Source organism: Alternaria infectoria, assembly GCF_024043175.1.
Source record: "Alternaria infectoria strain BMP 0036 chromosome Unknown scaffold_17, whole genome shotgun sequence".
NCBI lineage: Eukaryota > Fungi > Ascomycota > Dothideomycetes > Pleosporales > Pleosporaceae > Alternaria > Alternaria infectoria.
The window spans coordinates 563263-583685 of NW_026250706.1; the positions used below are offsets into that span (position 1 = coordinate 563263).

The 20423-nt window shown below is 54.3% G+C and overlaps 6 protein-coding genes across 6 annotated transcripts; 2 read left to right on the top strand and 4 right to left on the bottom strand.

The window, feature by feature from the left end:
- Positions 1 to 50: 50 nt before the first annotated feature.
- Positions 51 to 2667, bottom strand: MON1 (Vacuolar fusion protein mon1; the record flags this gene model as incomplete). Its single annotated transcript, XM_051499964.1, has 3 exons — positions 51 to 566; positions 1050 to 1921; positions 1974 to 2667. The coding sequence occupies 3 exons, from the start codon at positions 2665 to 2667 to the stop codon at positions 51 to 53; spliced, it is 2082 nt and encodes a 693-aa protein (XP_051349977.1).
- A 1024-nt stretch (positions 2668 to 3691) lies between these two features.
- On the top strand, positions 3692 to 4475 carry J4E92_008614 (uncharacterized protein; the record flags this gene model as incomplete). The annotated part of the gene is made up of 2 exons (XM_051499965.1): positions 3692 to 3695; positions 3721 to 4475. The coding sequence occupies 2 exons, from the start codon at positions 3692 to 3694 to the stop codon at positions 4473 to 4475; spliced, it is 759 nt and encodes a 252-aa protein (XP_051349978.1).
- Positions 4476 to 4740: 265 nt separating this feature from the next.
- Positions 4741 to 6550, bottom strand: J4E92_008615 (uncharacterized protein; the record flags this gene model as incomplete). The annotated part of the gene is made up of 7 exons (XM_051499966.1): positions 4741 to 5360; positions 5438 to 5673; positions 5733 to 5785; positions 5832 to 5944; positions 6007 to 6090; positions 6138 to 6317; positions 6367 to 6550. 7 exons carry the CDS (start codon positions 6548 to 6550, stop codon positions 4741 to 4743), a joined length of 1470 nt encoding a protein of 489 aa, XP_051349979.1.
- Positions 6551 to 9238: 2688 nt separating this feature from the next.
- On the top strand, positions 9239 to 10117 carry J4E92_008616 (uncharacterized protein; the record flags this gene model as incomplete). The annotated part of the gene is made up of 1 exon (XM_051499967.1): positions 9239 to 10117. The coding sequence occupies one exon, from the start codon at positions 9239 to 9241 to the stop codon at positions 10115 to 10117; it is 879 nt and encodes a 292-aa protein (XP_051349980.1).
- Positions 10118 to 10558: 441 nt separating this feature from the next.
- On the bottom strand, positions 10559 to 12160 carry MCA1 (Ca(2+)-dependent cysteine protease; the record flags this gene model as incomplete). The annotated part of the gene is made up of 5 exons (XM_051499968.1): positions 10559 to 10808; positions 10872 to 11310; positions 11363 to 11828; positions 11888 to 11984; positions 12033 to 12160. 5 exons carry the CDS (start codon positions 12158 to 12160, stop codon positions 10559 to 10561), a joined length of 1380 nt encoding a protein of 459 aa, XP_051349981.1.
- A 2473-nt stretch (positions 12161 to 14633) lies between these two features.
- Positions 14634 to 19476, bottom strand: J4E92_008618 (uncharacterized protein; the record flags this gene model as incomplete). Its single annotated transcript, XM_051499969.1, has 3 exons — positions 14634 to 14942; positions 14992 to 16724; positions 16773 to 19476. The coding sequence occupies 3 exons, from the start codon at positions 19474 to 19476 to the stop codon at positions 14634 to 14636; spliced, it is 4746 nt and encodes a 1581-aa protein (XP_051349982.1).
- Between the last annotated feature and the right edge of the window lie 947 nt (positions 19477 to 20423).

Consider the following 20423-nt stretch of genomic DNA (forward strand, 5'->3'; position numbering starts at 1 on the left):
TAATGGGTATATAAGCTCTACCGATTGTAACACCTTGCGTGGTTGAAATTCTAGAATACAGCACCTCCAATGATGAACACCCTCTCCTCTTCTCGCCGCACCCACTGAATGACCTTGTTCGCACTCTGTGCAAGCGCTGCTCTCGACGTATTTGCCGGCGCAACAGCATAAAGCTCAAACAGCGGTGTACTCCACGCTAACGCTATACACGTCGTGTTGGTTTCATGATGCACCTTAAGCGTCGACGGCTTGTTGTGTAGATTACTGTGAAGTTTATTGTACAGGTCGATCAATCTAGGGGAGACGATAGTGTCAGCAAGCCTTCTTGGTATGCATGTGGGGCAGTTGATTGCGAAATCACGTGCCAAGGGTGGGGATACGGACCGTCTCTTCTCCAGATCGCCCTCGAAGTAAGGTGTATAGCTCGGCATAGTAAACTGAACGTTTCCCCTCGACTTGTACAGAAAGTGCCTCAGCGGACTGCCGGGCACAATGTCTGTACAAGTGGGACGGCCTTGCTGCACAGCTGTGCGTATAGCCTCAATGGATCCATTGCGTTGCAAGCTCTGCGGAAACACCCGTTAGCCCACGAAACATCTACCGAAAGCAATGCTGTTTTGTTAAATGATCCTGGCCATATTGGAACCAAACGAACGGGACCATCGAAGGACCGAAAGGACGCGGTGACCGGGGCAAAGGGAAGGGAATGCGGAATCCGACCGGGAGGATGGGCTAGGACCATCGGAGATGCTGACGTCCGAAGCCGAATCGCAAAGTTGTCCCGTGGGCCTCGTACGGGTATACAATTCGCGCTTACCGGCAATAAACCCATGAGAACCCATGGGAGAACACCGAGAATGAGTCAATTTCGCCTCCGAGCCCGTTCGAGCCCACATCGTTCGACGCATCAATCTTAAGGCACGGGACAACGTCCTGGGGCGGGAAAGAGAGGCCATTTGACTAGCATTCCACGCGTCCTCACGTCTCATCCCGGTCCCCCGTGTATTAAGGAGACTTTGCAGTAGAATGTAAAGAAACTGTGAGCTTACCTCGACTAAATCATCCCTCATACGTCTAAGCTCGAAGAAGCTTTCCTTCTCCGCACTGATCAGGAGGACCGCAACTTCGTCGTCGGCTCCATCGCTCGTGCGAGGCCGCTCTTGCATTTGCTCCGTTGGATGTTCGAGATTGAGGAAGCTTACGTACATGTACAAGTAGCCAGTGTTGTTGAACCCTGGCAAGCATAGTGGGATCCAGTTTTCTCCACCCCCAGCCTTGACGCTACCGGCTTCGAAGAGCATGTTGAAGATCAGGTGCAGGTCACCGGGGTGCAGACTATGCTTCTTGGGCCGGACGACGGACACGAGCTTCCCGGATGCGACGAGAAGACCGTAGAGCAGATTCTCGGAGCGGGTCTTCAAGAGTGTGTTGTTGATGGTGGTGCGATGCGACTTGCGGAGCTTGAGGCACTCGAGAGCGGAGAGCAGTGTCGATGGTGAGCCTCTTGTGAAGCCATCTGCAAGCGCTGATAGTAGTGTCTCTGTTCCCTGCAGCGGTCTGCGGAGATCGTAGTTCGCACGCGCAGCAAACATGCGCTCCATACTAGGAAGCGTGAGAGTGGATAGGATCTGCATGTAGAGTGCCTCGAGCTGTGACCGGAGCTGGGAGTCGCTCTCTGGTAAGCGCGTGATGGCTACCAGATTCAGCGGGCCCTTGGACATGACGACAAAGCGTACGTCTCCTGCTGTGAATCCTCTCAATATATCGTTGGTGGACTGGTAAAAGGATATGATGGTCTGCACGACACCAATGTAGTTCGTGATGAGCTGGTCGTCGCCATGTCGGCTGTAGATGGGCTTGCCGGCACTCGAGAGGATGAGGAAATGCTTCAGTTTTGCGCGCCACTGGTGCATAACGGCTTCTATTGACTACATCAGCGAGGGCTACCTCTAGGTACATGCCGCGTGTCTGACCTTCATTCGATCCGTCCAAGGCCATCTCGTCGACCTCATCGAACTCGCGACGAAAAGCCTCTTCAAAGTATGGGTCCGGTGGGAACATGCTTTGCGCTTCGGCATCGACGAACTTGTGGCCCAGCGTCCTGAGCAGTGACTTCTCTTGCTCGGACTTCTCTGCCTGGCCCATGACTTCGCCCAGGAGGCTCTCCTGATACCCTGCCGCCTCTATTGTCGGCGCATAGCTGCGTATGCTCGCGCCGTCGTCGGCATCGCTGAGGTTGTGAGCGCCTAGGCTTGCGCCCAAGACGTCGCGTGTCTTGGGTCCCGACGACGTGGGCGACTCATCTTTCGCGTCGGTCGCGAACGCCTGTGTCCGCGCGACAGACAGCTGTGTGGTGGCTTTGGAGAGGAGTTGGGGTCTCCCAGCGGCCGTAGAGTGCGACGTCGAGGGTCGCGAGAGTAAACCGAGGGCGGGTCGGGGTGGCAGCGGCGGAGGGGTTTCTTCTTTGGTCGCCACCGAGCTTGCCGACGTGCTGCGCGAGAAGTTCCGTATTATGCTGAGCGTCGGATTGGCGAAGTCCTGCTGCTCAATCGGCTCCCCAGTAATCGACTTGGCCGACGCATTGCTGCTCTCCTGCGTGGGTGTTGTGGGCGAGCTGGGTCCCTCAGAGATCGGCGTCTGGGGCTCAGCATTCCCAGTCTCGGCCATCAAGACAGCGGGCGAGGGTCATCTAGACAGCGGCGTCGTGTTTACTATAGCATGGCGCGTCAACAGAGGCGTGCATGTCGCGAAGCTCCGTGATCGTGACGCTTATCCATGTAATCCAACACGCTTGGGCCAATGACGTGGCTGCCCTATCATCGACACTGCACCACTGCATGATCGACTCGCGCTGACCCCGTCTCGCTTCTGCAAAGACATGGGCGTGACATGCGCGCAGGAATCCTATTCCTAGCATTCCGACACCTCACACTGGTGCGCGTTGCTCACCGGACCCCACAAATAGCTCCCATCTGCCCGTCTCACCTACCTACCCTCCGCTACACTCACGGTTACTTCACCGACAACATCAAGACTTCACAACTTCCTTCCTGTTTCTCGCCACGCGCAATCATGCGCTGACGCATTCTCGCCTCGTCTCGTACTCAGCTGTGCCAGCATAGCTTACTATTCTTAGCTTAACTAGGCGTACAGCATTTCCTCATCCGGTATCTCATAGGGCTCGTACAAAGTGTGGTTGGCATCTCAGGCGTAGTGAGAGTAGCGGTATGCATGATGACCTATTATCAGCCTCGTGTTTGGGCGACTTGACGAAAAAGTAAACCAAGTGAGCCAGATCAGAGAGCATCACGCGCCTTCTGCAGTACGGTCTGGGCAGCACGGTGTATTACAGCAAAGGAGTTCTCAGTTTGGTCAAAGCCATCGGACCTCACTCTCGCAAGCAGATTCCCCCGATACCTCACACTGGCGCCGGTGCTATGTATCGAAGTCCGAATCAACCGATGCCACACCTCTCAACCACAGACAACATAACGACCATCAACTATACTCTGGAGTGGCCTCATTTCGAGAACCCCAGCAACACCACCTTTGCCGGACAAACACAAATCGACATTTGTCGATGTCCAAGATCCGATCTTCCCTCGCAAGACAGCAGAGAGCCGGGCCACATCTACACTCGAAGCAAATGCGTCGGCCCCGAAGTCCGCTTCAAAACGAGAAAAGAAGAGCTATGGGTGCTCCAATCCGCCCATGGTCCAGTCAACATGTTGCGGCCGGCAACAAAAGAAGAAAAGGAGCGCCGCAACCAAGTCCATGAAGATGCCGAGCCGACAGTATACGAACGCCGCAACTTCCTTTTCCTAACGGGCCCATGCCCACGCGGACGGTACCAAGCGTTTGCGACTCAAAAGTGGTTAGAGAGCATCGGTCCATCTGCTCGCCAACACGTTACAAGTCTATCTCTTCTCGTGCAGCCCTACGAAGAAGACTGTTCAGCACAGGCTACCCAAAGAGCATTTGCTGAGCTGGCCAATTACATTCTGGAGCACTTGACCGGATTCAAAACGTTGTGTCTCAACATATGGGATGATGAGATGAGCCTCTGGGGTGCGGCGAGCGAGTTCAGCATCCTTCTACACAGAGATGATGTAAAGATCATAGTCGGGTGTATTTTGTGGAGTGGTGAGACAAGAGAGTACAGCAATGCTAGAGCATTCTTTGAGGCCATGACTACACCGCCACACACGAAAACCACGCGGCCATTCAGCAATCAAATAATGGGCGATGATAATGGGGAGGATAGCCCGGACGAGCAAGACCAGGCTCAGGAAGATTTTTCCAATGGACTCGCCACGACAGAGGATGAGATAAGGAATGACGGAGAGCCCAAAGAGACGTCAGCGTCTTCACCAGTTCTCAAATCCGACACCGAAGACGAGATTGGATCTGAGGATGATTGGACCGACGCAGCTATGAGTCCGATGGAAACTGAGAAAGATTGGCAGATATTATAAACACTCTTTGGGTATCACATTAGTTGCTATGACGCAGCAGGTAGAAACATGCCGGGTGAAATTCTGTCGTGACCTTTGGTGCTTGGGCAGCACTGACCCAGGGAAGGCATGTATCATGCACATTGAGAATGCACGATGAAGAACCCACAATACAGACGAGGTAGGTATCATCTAGATACAGTACCCAACGTCTATTTTGAACTGCTACCAGAGCTTTCCATTTGACTTTGCACTTTCGTCTCACAAGGCATTCGGCATCCCTGCCTCAAGACGTAAGTCTGAACATTGGATGATCATCACCCAGATTATCAGCATCCACCTCTTGCAGTCTTCCATCTCTCTCGCCCCTCTCCCTCTTCGCGTTCTCCCATTTGACTAAGAACAAAAGTCCGGTGCAAGCCGCAGCACAGATCCACAACAAACCCAGACTGGTCCCATATCCCGTCCGAAACCCTGGCAGTTCGCTCTCCAGAAAGATGTTACTCGCCACGACACCTCCCAGGTTTCCAAATCCGACTTGCATCGCAGAGCTAACAGAGCGCTTGTAGTGTCCAGACACCAGATTCGACATCCAAGCGAGCACGATGGGCTGAGTGATGAAACCGCCAGGTGTAACGAGAAAGAGGGCAAAGTACTTCACGCCAGCTGGGAGGTTCTCTTGGGCGAGAAGTATGATGTAGCCAATTGATGCGACGACGAGTCCGAATATGCAAAACCAATAGCGATGGCGCATGCGATCGCTCAGCCAGGCTGCTGCGACGGCTGCAATGGTGGCCACGATGAATATAGGTATCGAGCGTACTTGGGCGGCGGAAGATGTGTAACCGAGTCCTTTGACGATAGTTGGAGTGAAGATGGAACCAGCAGTACCGGTATTGACGACCCCTAATAGGTGGAAGCGCATGGTCAGCACGTATCCTACTGCAGATGCTAGGAAGTGAGATAGCACTGAGAATACTCACCAAAGTAGGCAAGAGTCCCCAGATAGATCTTGGGATCTGAAAAGATTCGCTTCGCAGCCTTCTTGTCCAATCTGTCCATGACCGCATCACCCGTGTCGGCGTTGAGACGTGCTAGAAGAAGGGTTTTCTCTTCCATGTTCAAGAATCCTGCTTTCTCGGGCCACCCAGGAATCCAGAAATACATGATGACGCCGAATGCAACGGTGACGGCACCCTCAATGATGAAGATCCAGCGCCTGATTGGTCCATAAAGTCAGTGTTTATTCCGTATGCAACGTTAATGAGGTGTACTTACCATCCTCGATAGCCTGCGATGCCGTCCATCTTGGCAATAGCGAATGCAAGGAGCTACGAGACGTTAGGACGAACTACCGATTGAAATATGTATACTTACGCCACCGAATGCTCCAGCGATGATGCTCGCGCTGAAGAAGAGGGTGATGCGCCATTGAAGCTCGTAACGCTTGTAATACATCGAGATCAGGTACAGGCATCCAGGAAACAACCCTGAATGTTGGTTCGTGAAGTCAGTAAATAGTGCACCTGCGATTCGTATCGAAAATACTAACCAGCTTCGAAAAGACCTAGCAGAAGGCGCATCGCTAATAGACCGCCGAAGTTGGTGATAAGGCCCATTCCGATTGTCGAAAGGCCTGAGGCTCGTTAGCATGGCACTCACATGCCAGTTTCCGCGACTAACCCCAGCATATCATGATCAGGCTAAGCCATGTCGAAGGCTTCATCTTTTTCAGGATGAGATTGGACGGTACCTCAAAGAGGACATAGGGGACGAAGAATATCGATAAAGCGAGGTTGTACCGATAGGCCAAAGGGCCTGTCATGTTCAAGTCCTCGGTCAACCCTTGGATCTTCGCATTGCCTATGTTCTATTAGCTCATAAACATGCTACTAGAGTAGCAGCAACGTACCAATGTTGACACGGTCCAAAAATGCTAGGAGAAATAGAACAAAGAGAGGCGGAAGAACGCGAAGGTCGCATTTCCGAAGGAGCTTCTTCTCAGCGTACGGGTCGATATGAGTTCCGTATGTATCGTTAAGCACCACGGTCTTATCGTCTGGCACACTCGATGATTTCATTGTCGGATTCTCCATGGTCGATGTAAGAGTGACGACGACGCTTAATCGGAGTTTGGGCTACAGGATATATAGAGCACGGCGATTTCTGGGATGTAGTCGCCCCGCAGCTGCAGCGTATTACTACCTCAGTAAGGGTTGATGAGGCGTGATTAACAGTAGCCAATTAAACGATATCGTCATTCATCGGCGTGCACACCCGGTGGACGGGCACGGTTCCGCGTTCTGGGGAAGCCTGCGAGGTAGTGGAATAGTGCCGCACGTCTTCCGCTGATCGACAAAGAATATGGGACGGCTTGGGACAGTAGTGACTAACCTCACATGGCTTGAGACGTTGGTAGCCAGGTGAGGCTGGGTAAAAAGCAAGGCAGCGACAAAGTGTAGACATCAGGTACGAGGGTGCGATACGGCAACGCCGCCTTCTACACTCAATAACCATGCACTGCTCTTTCCTGAAATTTCGAGACGTACTAAATTGCGTGTTGGAACTCAATATGCGTGTACCGGATCTGCCACGAAGAGAGTAGTTTCGCAAACGACGCCTATCTCGAGGGAGTATGTCGCTTTAAATGACAGGCCATCCTTCCCAAATGAAAAGTGCCGACGTCGAAGGGTACTTGTAATGACCGATTTTCAAGAAGTATTCAGGAATGAGGGCGGTGCCAAGTGACAGTGACGCCATCCGGTGAGGATTAAGTTGACATTGAAACTTAAAATCGCAAGCACGACCGGAACTCCAGAAAGTGTATGTGCGAGCTCGGGAGATAGCGATATCATCCCACCGAATTTAGGAAAGAGATGAAACACGTGGTAGAAGTAAGCAAGTTCGAAGTGTACATCGCCTTTAGATGTTGTAGACTTTTGGTCTTATATTAACGTAGGCTGAAGCCCAACTGTTCGGCCTCCCCTTATGTGATGTGGAGCCAGAATGCTGGTCATGAACTCTGTTGTGCGCGTGAAAGTCGTGTCGGCAAACCATGCGAGGATGATGCAACAATGGAGCAAACAGCGATATCGCGAGCCACTCTCTAGAATCCTTGATTGGTTTTCGAATGTTACCTGTGAGGACTGAAGACATGGTGATGTTGTGATGCCCACCTGGTGTTGCCGGTGCACACCTGGGCAAGCCTCGTCACGCTACCACTAGCGCGAAATCCCGCTCGCTTACGAGCTGCACCACACCTGGGCACAGCAAATTCGTTCCCCGACATCAGCTCTTCGACAATACCACACAGCCAAATCGACATCCACAACCGTCGCCATGGCCAGTACGTTGACGGTAGCTCACGACTTACATGGCCAGAATACTAACGGAGCTGCGCAGAATCCAAGAACTCGTCCCAGCACAACCAGTCCAAGAAGAACCACCGTAACGGGTACGCATCACCCTCTTCCATCGCACGCGCCATTGTCCCGCAGATGGACCATCTACAACGCGAAGGATCGTGGATACCTAGATGAGAATACAAGCTGATGCAATGGCAACACAGTATCAAGAAGCCCAAGACCCACCGTTACCCCTCGCTCAAGGGAACCGACCCCAAGTTCAGGAGGAACCACAGGCATGCTCTTCACGGCACCATGCGCGCTCTGGTGCGTACCAACACCTCACCGTCCCACGGGAACACGGCCCGCTAACAAACACACAGAAGGAGGTCAAGGAGGGCAAGCGCGACTCGGCATAAAGGACGATACGATCACGAGCGAGCGACGATGGCGGTTTTCGATTCCTTTATGAGACATCTGGTCGGCGTCAATGGCATTCGGACTTTCTATGACAGCTTCGAGCTCGAGGGATTGGAGCACGCGGCTTCACGCCTACTGCAGGCATGAAATGCGGCAATGAAACAAGTCGAAAAGTCAGGTCGGTTCCACCAGCGCGCGACTGTCCAAGTGATGTGTTAGGCTGTTCGATCGTTCGCAACGAGTCCAGGTAAGTCAGAGAGACCAACGAGGTGCAAACCTCAACCCAGCCATTAGTGTGTACAGCAACAGAGTTCTTCCATGCTCGACCTGCTGAAGGAAAATCTATCGTGGCAAGAACAAGCACCCCCATCATTACCAAACACACGACCTTCTACCCCGTAAGGTACGTGTGCATGAAGATGGGGTTACATACCAACTGTTGAATCAGTGCTTTGGACTTTCGGTGCATCTTCTAGAGAGTTGTGCAGTCAGTACATCGTGAGATAGCATACATCTATATGTATTCCAATCAATGACATTACACTATCCAGATTGTGCGTATCTTTTCACTCTATGACGCTTCCTAGACATACAACCTGATGGACCGACGGGGTTGTTACTGGAACCTCGACACTTCCCTCCATAGTCTGCGACCGCGACGCTCAAGTCTATCACCATGCCAACCTTCCTGAGCTGGTGCGAAAGCGTCTGTAGTCATCAGACTTCAATCAGACGCTCCTTAACACTGTCACACGTCTCTCCGCGGAGGTAAGTCAGCCGAGGCGTTCCCGTTCCTGACGTTGCTGCACAGCCCTGTCATTGCCCGATTAGCTAGCAGCCCTACACCCCGGATTCATCCGTCATATCTACCCGTCTTCTACTGCAAGACTCTTGTGTTCCCAAGCCTTCTTTCTCCGCCATTCAGTTCTTCCCGCCTTGTAGTCCTCTCCAACCCAGCCCACGCCTCTCGGCTTCCACCCACTCGCTCCGGTCGAACGTCACCGCCCCCACCATCCCACCATGGCTACCCAAGCGCACTGCGCGTTCTGCTTCGAAACGCTCGTCGCAAGCCTCGAGAAGCGGCCTGCCCTCACGCTCGCCCAAGTCGAACATCTCTGGGCCAAATACAACACCGAGCCTACCACAACCTCCGAGCTCGAAGACGAGACCGAAGCGGAAGAAGCAGACCAGGCCGCCGCACAGGTAGATGGCTCCCACAAAACACCCGCGATATCGCGTATCCTCGCCTCCCCACCCTCGTCCGCAAGTTCGTCAAGCCGGCAAAGTGCGAATTCGACGCCCAGTGGTCTAAGCAGCGAGACACCAAGTAGCATCACAAGCCAGAGCAGCAGCACTACAAACCTGGTCGATCAGGAGGAAGAGGCAGAAGAGCATCCCTTGTTCGTAACATGGAACACGGTATCGGGCTCCGGCGAGAAGCGACTTCGAGGCTGCATCGGAACCTTTTCAGCCCAGCCCCTCACCACAGGTCTCTCGTCCTACGCGCTCACAGCCGCCTTCGACGACACGCGTTTTTCGCCTATTAGCGCACGCGAACTACCTACGCTCTCCTGCGCCGTCACGCTCCTCACAGACTTCGAGCCCGTGGATGATGTTATGGATTGGGAGATTGGCACACATGGCTTGCGGATTAGCTTCCAGGAAAAAGGTAGGCGGTATGGGAGCACGTATCTGCCTGATGTGGCGAGCGAGCAGGGGTGGACGAAGGAAGAGGCGCTGGTTAGTTTGATGCGAAAGGCGGGGTGGAGTGGTAAGAAGGCGGATTGGAATAAGGTTGCGTTGAAGGTCACGAGGTATCAGGGTAAGAAGGTAGCGTTGAGCTGGGGCGAGTGGAGGAGTTGGAGGGATTGGGTTGATGAGGAGATTGCGGACGTCTAGGTGTGGGTGGCGAATTGCTTTGGCTCTTCGTGATTATATTACAGAAAGCTACGGATGGAAACGATGCATCATGATTAGCAATGATGATGGATAGCAGTGGTGCTACAGCAGGGATATACGTCGACGGACGCGATAGACAACAATGTTCGATACCCCTTGATAATGAATAACGACTTCTTTTACTCCAGTCGGACTCTCCATTAGCTACAGCAAGTGCTGGTTGACACACTACCGTCGTGTCGGGTGCCCCAAGTATATACAGAGGAACTCGTATACACAATCGTCAGTCATCCGTTTTGGTAGCAACCACGCTTTCCTTATCCAAGGATGTATGTGTCATGGTATCATCCATTCGTTCAGTTCAAGGGCCCCTGTATGCAAATACCGGACCCTAGCCCATATCATCTTACAACAATTCGTCTTCGTTCCACAATCATACGTTTACATAACGTACAACAGGTCCGTATCTACTCCAATTAGCTTGTCGTTCGTGCTGACAGCAAGGTAGAGAAAAGGCTTACTCAACGGATGGCTGCAGCTCAGCTGAGGCTTCTGTTGATATTTGCCCTCCAGCTCATCACGAATACTGTTGAGCAGTTGTACATAGCTCTGATTCGGGTTCTTGCGCAGCGAAGAGATGAAAGCCCACGACATGGCTCCGGTAGCTTCACCACCGATACTTGCGTCGGCCCTGTTGTTCCCCCATATCAGTATTGTCCATGTCAAGTCCAGAATCAGTCGGTAGAAAACTTACGAGGTCTGTGTGTCCTTGGATCCACTCCACATGATCACATCCGCAGGGCTAGTCTTTGTTCGCAGGTTCTTCTTGTACACTTCGTCGCCATTGATCGCCTTCTTAAACAGACTTGTGGCACCACCAATCATGCTGCCGATATCGCCGCGTGCGTAGCTCGACACGATACCCAGTAGACCCTGGCCAGCCTCCTTCGCCAGGTTGGGTTCCTTGAGCACACCTTGGGTGGAATAGATGTAGGGCAGATCGAGGGCGGAACCGGAGTGGCAGGAGTCGAAAATGGCGGTTAATCGCACACCGGGCTGGAGGGGTGCGACCATGATACGGTGCATCTCGTCGTCGACAATGTGGCCGGCGGTGCGGAAGTCAACTGGGTAGACTACTTCGTCGTAGCCATCGTCTTCGTCTCCGTCGAGGTCTTTGGTCTGGCCACCGTGCCCTGGTTCAAGTTAGTAGTCTGACAGTATGCTTGTGTATGAGGGAAGACGCACCCGAGTAGTGGAAGAACAACGAGTCGTTTGGTCTTGCGTCCTTGACCAGCCAGTGCATCGCCCGTAGAATATTCGCCTTGGTCGGCTGGCTCATGGGGTTCTGCTGGTCGTCGGTCAAAGTGACCATGTCCTCCCTCTTATAGCCAAAGAACTCGTTCAAATAGGTGCTCATGTTCTTCACATCGTTGATGCAACCACGGAGCTGACCTCGTTGGCCGAAGTAGTTGATTCCAATAAGCAGCGCTTTCCGCCGACCGTTACACGCTGAGTATTGGAACGAGTAGCCGTTGGGTGCGCCGTGACCAAAGTTCTGTGCGCCAGATGGTGGGGGTGGGGGAGCGTTGTGGTTTCCGTGTGTCCATTGGTTGCTGCCAGCTGTGGGCATCATGCCTGGACGAGGAGGCTGTTGTGGTTGTTGCGGAGGTGGCGGTCCATAGTTGCCGTACTGCTGTGGTGGTGGCGGGCCCTAAGCATGTCAGCTATCAATTCCGCGAGCGGTTGCTTCTCAGCATGCCATGTGCATACCTGATTGTATCCATACTGCTGAGGCGGCGGCGTAGGTTGGCCGTAGTTGTTGTTGAAGGGTGGTTGCGGGCTCTGGTAGCCGTATTGTTGTGGAGGTCTGGGTTCGTCAGCACCGGTCAAGCTTTGCACGTCATTGTCTACTCACGGAGCGCCGTATTGTTGCTGTGGAGGAGGGTATCCTTGGGGAGGTGGAGCACCATAGTTGTTTTGAGGCGGCGGCGGCGCGCCGTAGCCACCGCCACCGTGGTATTGCTGGCCAGGATAGTAGGACATGTCGAGTTGTGATGTGCGATTGCTGTCGAGGTTTCCTCAAGTGTCCGCGCGTACTGGCAGAGATGCCGGATAGCCGTGGATGATGATGCCCAGATGCCCGTCTTCGAACGCGCTCTTCAATGCTTCAGATAGGGATCGTGGCGCAAGTGTCGAGGTGAAGGAATAAAATGTCGTAGGGTGCACGAAGAAAGCTGTAGTCGGTCCCGTTATAGAGTGCGGCTGACGGTGCGTCGGTTACGTCGAGAGATGTGGTAGTAGCGCGGGGTCTGGCAAGGATGGCTAGGGCTGAGCTTTGACAAAGCTATGGATGCTAAGCTCCGGAACTCGTGGGCCAACTTTCTAACCTCACAGTCCAGACGTCTGAATCTAGAAGAGCAAACCACGAGAACAGGCAAGATGGGTGACGATCCCCTGGAGAAATAGGAAATCGAGTCAATTCAGGGGGCTACCGGATGGGAATGGGCCGTTGCGGAGATAAAAGAAAACGGGGACGCCTGTCAACAGAGTCTGGATGGCGGGTCGAAGGCGCATGGCGCATGGTTTGTGCCCATGTTTCCTCGTGGTCTACGATGCGACTTGCATGCCGCTATGCAAACCTACTGTAGCAGCCTACTGTGTACACATGCATCGTCCTTCGGCATTGCGTCCGCAGTCGAGCTACTCATGCGCTAGAAACACTGTACAACGGCGACTACAACGCAGACGCTTGTCCGTCATGGTCCATCCTACGTTTGCTACATCAATTGGGTAATACACGCTACATGCCTCCTCCAAGACATTTCGTCCACCTCATTTCCACAACTACCTACGTGTCTCCTCCTATGCAAGACGAGACCCCGGTGCCGAGTCTCCCGTCGCTTCTGCCCTCTCATTCGCCTAACCGCCCGGCACGCTCAATCTGTCCGTCTTCTTCCCGTCTGCTTTCCGCAATTTGTGACATGGGGGCGTGTGGGATGCCACGATGCCGGCGAGGTACAAGGCTAGTTAGCTCGTCCGGTCTCGTACGCGAGACGGCAACACCGACGATCCCCAGGACCGGGGTCCAACTAGGTGCAGATCTGTTTCCTGAGAGCTGGACTGATCTAACGCTGTTCTACAGCGCGTGCTTTGGAGAGAGAGAGTTTGCGATTCTTTCGGCGGTTTACGTGCTGTTGCTTTTGCTTTTTTTTACAGTTCCGATTAACGTTCGCAAATATGTTTACATGAAGCTTTCCTATCAAACGCAGACCCCCAACCCGCTCCGAGTTCAAACGGCCCTTTCCCATTCCCTATTCATCCAAGTCTTTCTTTCAGCCCTGTATCGTCCCCGGCCAGATCAAAAAGATGGCACCATGCACCCTACCGAATGGGGCGTGCAACGCGAAGGGTGTACGAGATCACTTGGCTACATACCTGACACCCTATCTTCAGCGCTTCCCAATTCGACCCATACCCCTCTACGCGATCCCACCTTGATGCACTGTACGCATCTGCGAGAAACCTTTCTGGCATCCTTCTGTCCAATTCGGTCCTTACATCAGAGCGGCGCTGCTTGTAAAGGCTGGCGCTAAGGGAGTCTAGCCCTTCCTGTGGCTTGCGCAGGACACCGCACGCCGACAGTGAGGGCCGATGGTAATTGGTCCATGATCCACGATGGTTGGAAGGGGAGGAGGGCCGGTGTATGCATTAGGCGCAACGCTGTTGGAGTTTCACAGCGCGCTGGAGTTTCTAGCTGCAGTGGTGGTGAGCAGTGGGCGCAATGGGCTTCTTCGAATGGCATCATAGAGGTCTTGGTGGTGGCTATGGGGTTACATTGACTGGTAGGCTGTGGTAAATCGAGCTATCGTAGCCTTATGAGTAGTTTAGGGCTGCGGTGTGCAGGATAGCTGAAGGTGATGTAACGATATGCTCATTCAAGCTGTGCGATGAACGAAACGTGCGTCTTCTCCCAGCTATCATGCACGTTACGGCGATGCACCAGGAATAGATGCGCGCGGTGATGTCAAGAGTGTCATGGAAAGATAGTGTTCAAAGTATGCTATTCGAGAACATGGGGTATAATATTCGAACAATTGCTTCTTCATCGTGCTCTCCCGCCCAGTCTAAGGATGAAATAATGAAGAGCGAGCTCCGTCCCAAAGTAACCATATAGATCATCAATCTTCCCGAGCTTGATAATGACTAGATGCGAATATAATCGTACAGAGTGAAGTCCGATTCAAAAGACTCTTGGGGTGGTCGTACGTGTTCGTTCGAAAGAAGAAGGGACGAGAAAGAAAGAAACCGAGGAAATTGCTGGAGACGCCAAACGTGAGAACTTCGTACAGATTACAATAGGTATAACAGTGAGTCAAGCCACCGAGTGCGGACGCTGTCTTAGGCTCGGTTTCGACGAATGAAGCAGACGCAAACGCCGTATTGTGCGCTTTAAGGGGGTAACTATTCGTAACAAAGAAATCAATCGTCAGTGTACGCCAAAATAAATAATTGGCGATCATGGATGTAAAAGGAAAGCTGCTGGTAGAGCAGGGTTCGGGATGGTCTTGGATGGAGCAGGCTCGGAAGCTTGGATCGCACCATCATCTTCAGTGTTCTTCGCACTGGCTTCTGCTTCCTTCTCTGCCTCTTCGAGCTCTTGCTGCTCACGAGCTTCGCGCTCGGCATAGATCTTCTGCTTCTGCGCTTGCGCAGTTGCCAGGGTGTCGATATAGGTGCGGAACTTGACAATCTCACGAAGGAGGTATTGCGACTTGCGCTCCCAGTTGGCCATGGCCTTCTGTGCATTAGGGTGGCGAGGGGAGAACTAAGAACATGTTAGTGACGTTCATGTGTAGTCTGGAGGTAAGTCTTACGGCAATGAGTAACGGCGCTCTCAGTTCATTGTGGTGCGAGAGCTCGTTCTCAATGTTCTTAACATAGTCGGTAAGGGCCCTGAGCTGGTCCACTTCCATCAGGGTACTAGCCATCATGCTAGACGCCGGTGGGCTCCAGTCAGATAGGGTCACCTTGTCACCGGGAAGTCTGGCCTTGGGCGTGCCGGTGGCATGGTCCATCGAACTACGAAGAGAGCTTGTGACACTGGGACGGGGCATGTGGCCTTGTACAGATGGTGCGCTGTCCTGCCGAATCAGAGCTGGGTTGATGACGTTCTCGCCCCAACCATACTCCATGCTGCTGACTCCACCCATTAAAGGCTCTTTCGAGAGACGAGCGGACCAGTAGTTGACGGTGCACACGAACTCTCGGCAAATATCTGGTGTACCGACCTGGAAGAGATGGACAGCACCTGTAGGCAGCGACAGCGCGAAAACGTGAGGCCTTGTCTTCGAGTATCCTGGGGGAGGTAGAGCACTTGCGATTGTCTGTCGAAGTGGGAAACTGTCCAGGGCTTCCGCATTGTCCATCCAGTTGCCGCCTCCTACAACACCGCCCACAGACGGCCGCAGTTTGCTCTTCTGCCGAACCGACTTGGAGTTCATGCTGAAAGAGAACAGACGCATGCAGCCCTTCTCAACAACAGCGAAGCACTCATTCCAGGCTCGATCCTTTGCTTTCCTATCCACCGAATCAAGGTGTCGTTTGTGCTTGAGAATACCTTCCTTGGCCCAGGGTGCTCCAACAAGCTCGAGCGTCTCGTCTTCCAACAGGGGGGCGACGCGGGAGAACTCTTCGTCGCTGGCAATAGTCATACCTTCCTCGCGAATGATAGCCTGACTGAGAGCATTGGCAAAGCCGATGGCCTGTTGATAGTCGCCAGTTGCAAAGTGCGAGCCAAGAGAGTCGACCGACATTGATGTGCCCGTCTTGCCGTAAGAGTAGCGACTCCAAGAACTGGATCCAGCGGGGCTCCACACTGATCCGTCGTCCAGGCTGGTACGACTCGATGCTACAGTAGACGAAGGATAGAGTCTTTGCTTTGAGCGGTTCTTAGAAGCCCAACGACTACCCACGTTTCGGAAGTCGTTCTGTGACCGACCACGGTAGCTGGTATTGTCCGAAGGTGCTTTGCTCAGCACACTGGGAGTGCGTCGTAGCATGTTGCTAACGGAGAGATTGTTAGATGAAGGCTGGTGATGGACAACAGGTTCAGAAGATCCGTGGAGAGGCAAGCGTTGCTTGCGGATGGAATCGTAGAACTCTTTGAGCACAGTTTCGATCTGGAACTCCCATCCCCGCATGGGGCCATTGTATGGTGAGTTGACGAGGGTGTTGGACTCTGACACTGCAGAGTCAAAGGAAAGCAGACCCTCTGAGCCACTCCTAGCAGGAGGGCGAATCGAGAGACGACTGCGGGTCTTCCTAGCTTCCACAGGCTCTTCCTCGTCCGCTGGAAATGTGGTGGCCTCGGCGCCTGGAGAGTTGGGTTCTGATTTGTCGTTCCACGGGAGAGAGGGTCTTCGGAAGTGGGCGTGTTGCGGCTTCAGTGTCTCCTCTCCTGCAGCCTTGACCGAATCTTGACATACGCGGGTGACGGTCGGGAGCGTGTTGCGGACGAACTGACTGCGTGTCATTCTCGACTCGATGTCGGCCAAGTGAAGGTCTGTGTTGAGGAGCAGGATGGAATAGCAAATCGTATGCACAACATCTGCAGTGGGTTAGCTTACTATATTGTCTCGGCGAAGTGAACACTTACCGACTGCCTTGAAGCCATGGCTGCTGTTGCATTCACACCAACGCTCTGAGAGACTCATGAGGATGCGATCAACCTGCTGCGTCTCGGCCTTGAGAATGATCTTGCCACAAAGGTCACGCATGGCGGCAAGGATATTCATGCCTGTCCAGTCAAAGAGGTCCATGAAGGCCTTGCGCATGCGAGTGCTGGACAGAGTGACATCGCCCAGCAGGGCAGCTGCTTGAGCCTTCAGACTGGAGGAATCATCACCGCTGTAGATCTGGAATGCGCGTTCACGCTCAGCATCAGTGGGCTCGCTGTGCATCGATCGGTCCTCGACAATGGCAGGCATGGTGTCGGATTCGCGGCTTTCAACTTGCACGATAGGCAGGCTTGTAGCAGAGTGGAAAACGTCATTAGGTGAGGTTGGAGTGTTGGCGTCTGGCGAAACCTTGTCGAGTGACTGCTGGGACGATCGCGCACCTTCCAAGGGTAACTTGAGATCGTCAGAAGTGTCGCCAAGCGTGTCTGGCAGAGTGGTGTCGAGCCACACGCGCTTCGCCGCCGGGCTCTTGCCGTTGGTAAGATGTACCTTGTCGGTTGATTCGGTGATGACCCAACCTTCGTCTTCGACCTCTGAAGCAGATTGTGACACTGACCCGCTCCTAGAGGTTGAGTTGTTGAGAGGTGACAGAAGCTCAGCCCGGTGATCGCCAGATGGCTTGCGGTTGCTTTTTCCATCAGATTGTCTGAGTGATGAGGGAGTGGGTCCTGTGCTTGGCCTCCGTGCTTCTTCGGTACCACTGTATTCTCCCGTTGGTGTTGCACGACCACTGCGGTCCTCATTGCCGCTGCTATCCGCAAGGAAAGTGTCTTCTTGCTGATTTTGGGCAACAGATTTTGCGTGCTTCAACTTCAACTTCAACTTCGGACTGCCTGTGTTGTTCGTCTCAGAAACCTTCAGTTTCCCTCCTCGTGAAGCAGGCGGTGTCTGGTCATCCCCACGCGAAGTCGGCTTGATCGTGCGGACTGTTGCATCTTTGTGTGGTTTGTAGTTTGGTGAGAATCCATTCGTGGAAGCGTCGCCCGACTGCTCATCTCGCGCGTCGACGGGTCTCTCAACGGCGCGCCCTGCATCGTTCAAATAAGGGTTCATCACTTGGCGCAGACTACTAACTCCGGGGCTGGGCTGTGGCGGAAGAACCGGTCTGTTTGGTTGTGGGATCTCGAGAGCGGCAACTGGAGGTTTTGTGTTTTCGGATATCGACTTCTTCCGACGGCGGAAGAATGATGATGGCTTCTTGCCCAATGTGGGGGGCTGCAATGCCTGGCCATCTCCATGCGAAGAATTGGCGGTTTGAGGGGCTTTTGGTAACGATTTTATTTGCGTAGCAATGTGACTGCTGTTATTGGGGGTAGTGCGGGGTCGTGCGGCAGAGTACATGGAGTTGACGTCGGCCGTCTGTGGCTTGGTGGAGACGGGTGTTGAAGCTTCTTGCGACAATGTCGGTAGGCCTGTGGGGGTTGGGAGTGGTGATGAAGCTTTGGAGGAGCCTCCGCCAAAGACGCGTCGGAAGAAGCCAGGCTTGGGCGCGGCTGGGGTTTGCACAGGGAACAGGGGACTTCTCGCGGCCACAGACGGTGAGGGAGCGGACGGGTCATGCCATGATGGCACAGGAGGCAACTCCCGCAAGGTACTGGCGTTGACAAACTCCTGCGCCTGGGCTCTCATGCTTGGTCCAGGCTGGCTCTTGTTCTTGCGCAGCGTCCTGTAGCTTGTGTTGGAACGCACGCTGCCTCTCCGGCCAGGTCTCGGTCCTTGTGGCGCGGCGAAGGCTGGTTGGGGAGGTAGAGCGAGGGGAGATTGCGGTGGTTCCTGGACCCTTCGAGGGCCAGCCGGGATGGTGGGCTCGGGAGCGGCATCGTATTCATCGGGATAGTTTTGATAGGCAACCCTGCCACGGTCCAAAACAGATTCAACTCTGAGAGGTGAGACTCTACCCCGGTCGCTTGCATTGCTATGGTCGAAACTCGCTGAGCGCTTCCCAAAACCAAGACGCTGGTTGCCCAAAATGCCAGACTGGCCAAAGTCCATGCTCGAGGAGCCGCTGCCCATGCTGCCCTTCTTGTTGCCGCCTCTCAGATGGCCCGCCTGTGGGAGCTGGCCATACTGGCCGGTGCCTTGGCGGCCCGTGTACATGTCCCGCGTGCTTCCCTTCCTGTGAATCGGCGAGCCGATGTTGTTGCTGCTGTTGCTTCGTCGTGCGCGCGAGTGGTGGACTGTGTATCGCGAGTGCTCGTCGGGGTTGAGGTCATAGTCGGAGGAGCGTGACGAGGCGTAGGTGTGGCCGCGATGGCGGGCGCCGGGCGGTCGGTACGAGTTGTCCCTGAGGAAGAAGTCGTCTTCGGCGTAGTTGTTGTATTGGGGCCCTGAGCTGCCGCCAAACAGGTTACCCGTGGAGAATTGGTCGAGCGAGAGCAGCATGTTGTCGACGACAGAGTCTCTCACGTTACCCCCCTCGGCGAAGGAGAGGTCGTGCGAGTCCCGGAGCGGATCGTGCTTGGAGGAGTCGTTGTAGCGGTCTACGGGGGTGGCATCGTCGAAGAAGGTCTCCTGCTTGGGCGGGTTGGTGTTGAGGGCTCGCATAGACCCGTTCGGTCGGAAGGTCCTCGAGGAGCCGGTGGGCGTGGAGGGACGGCCCTCGTGCTGTGAGTAATCCGCCATGGTGATGGGCGCTGTGTGAGGGTGAGCGTCGAGTACCTTCCCACACTGGGGCGCAGGAGCATTCTCCGGAAAGCCCAGACAGGTCGCTGAGGGCTATGCAGGAGCAATTGAGCAGCGTGCCGTGACTGCAGACGGCACGGACAGGTGACGGAGGTGGTCAATGGCGCGATGCTGCTTGGGCGCGCCGTTCCTCAGCCTGGGAAGCCAGCGGCTTGCGGCAGAACGATGCTAGGGGTGAGGTAAGGCGTCTCGCAGTCGCTCTCGCATGACACGCGCAGGCGGCGGAGGCTCTAAACTCAGTTTACGAGAGGGTTGCGGGGCTTCAGGGGTTCCAAACGACGATGGTGGTCGTGTTGCAGGACGAGGCCAAGAGGAGCCACGCGCGAGCACTAGGTGCGGATCTCCACCAGATATGGGGGCAGGCCTCAGTCCCCAGGCAATGATCTGAGGACAGGAGGGCAGGAGGGAGAGCAGCAGACGCCGTCGCGGTCGCACGACGCGTTCGGGGCAGAGAAGCGTTGCTGGCTGCGAGCCCCAATGCAGGAGAAGGGCAGCTAGCAACTTTTGAGATGCCGGTGCAGGACATCCCAAACTTTGTCGTGGCACCCCTGCACGCCCACGACCGAAGCATCCAACACGGTCGCGCCTGCGAGTCAACACGTCTTGGTCCCCGCGCCCGGACCAGCCCTGTGTGCGCCTGCCTCCTGGTCGCGCCCATGAAACGCTGCCGTGTACCACCAGCCATTGGCATCCTGCAGCCACACGGCAAATCAGGAACCCCAAGCACTGTTCACTTGTTCACTAACGCGGTTCCGTCAATAGGGTGACCCCCGGCCTGTTCCTGTTCCCATTGCCTCTTAAAACGTTCGGTATACCCATAGCGAGCTGACACAAAGTCGCTCCAGCGCGCGTTGATAGGCCCGCACGCGGCTGGAGTAATTATCAGT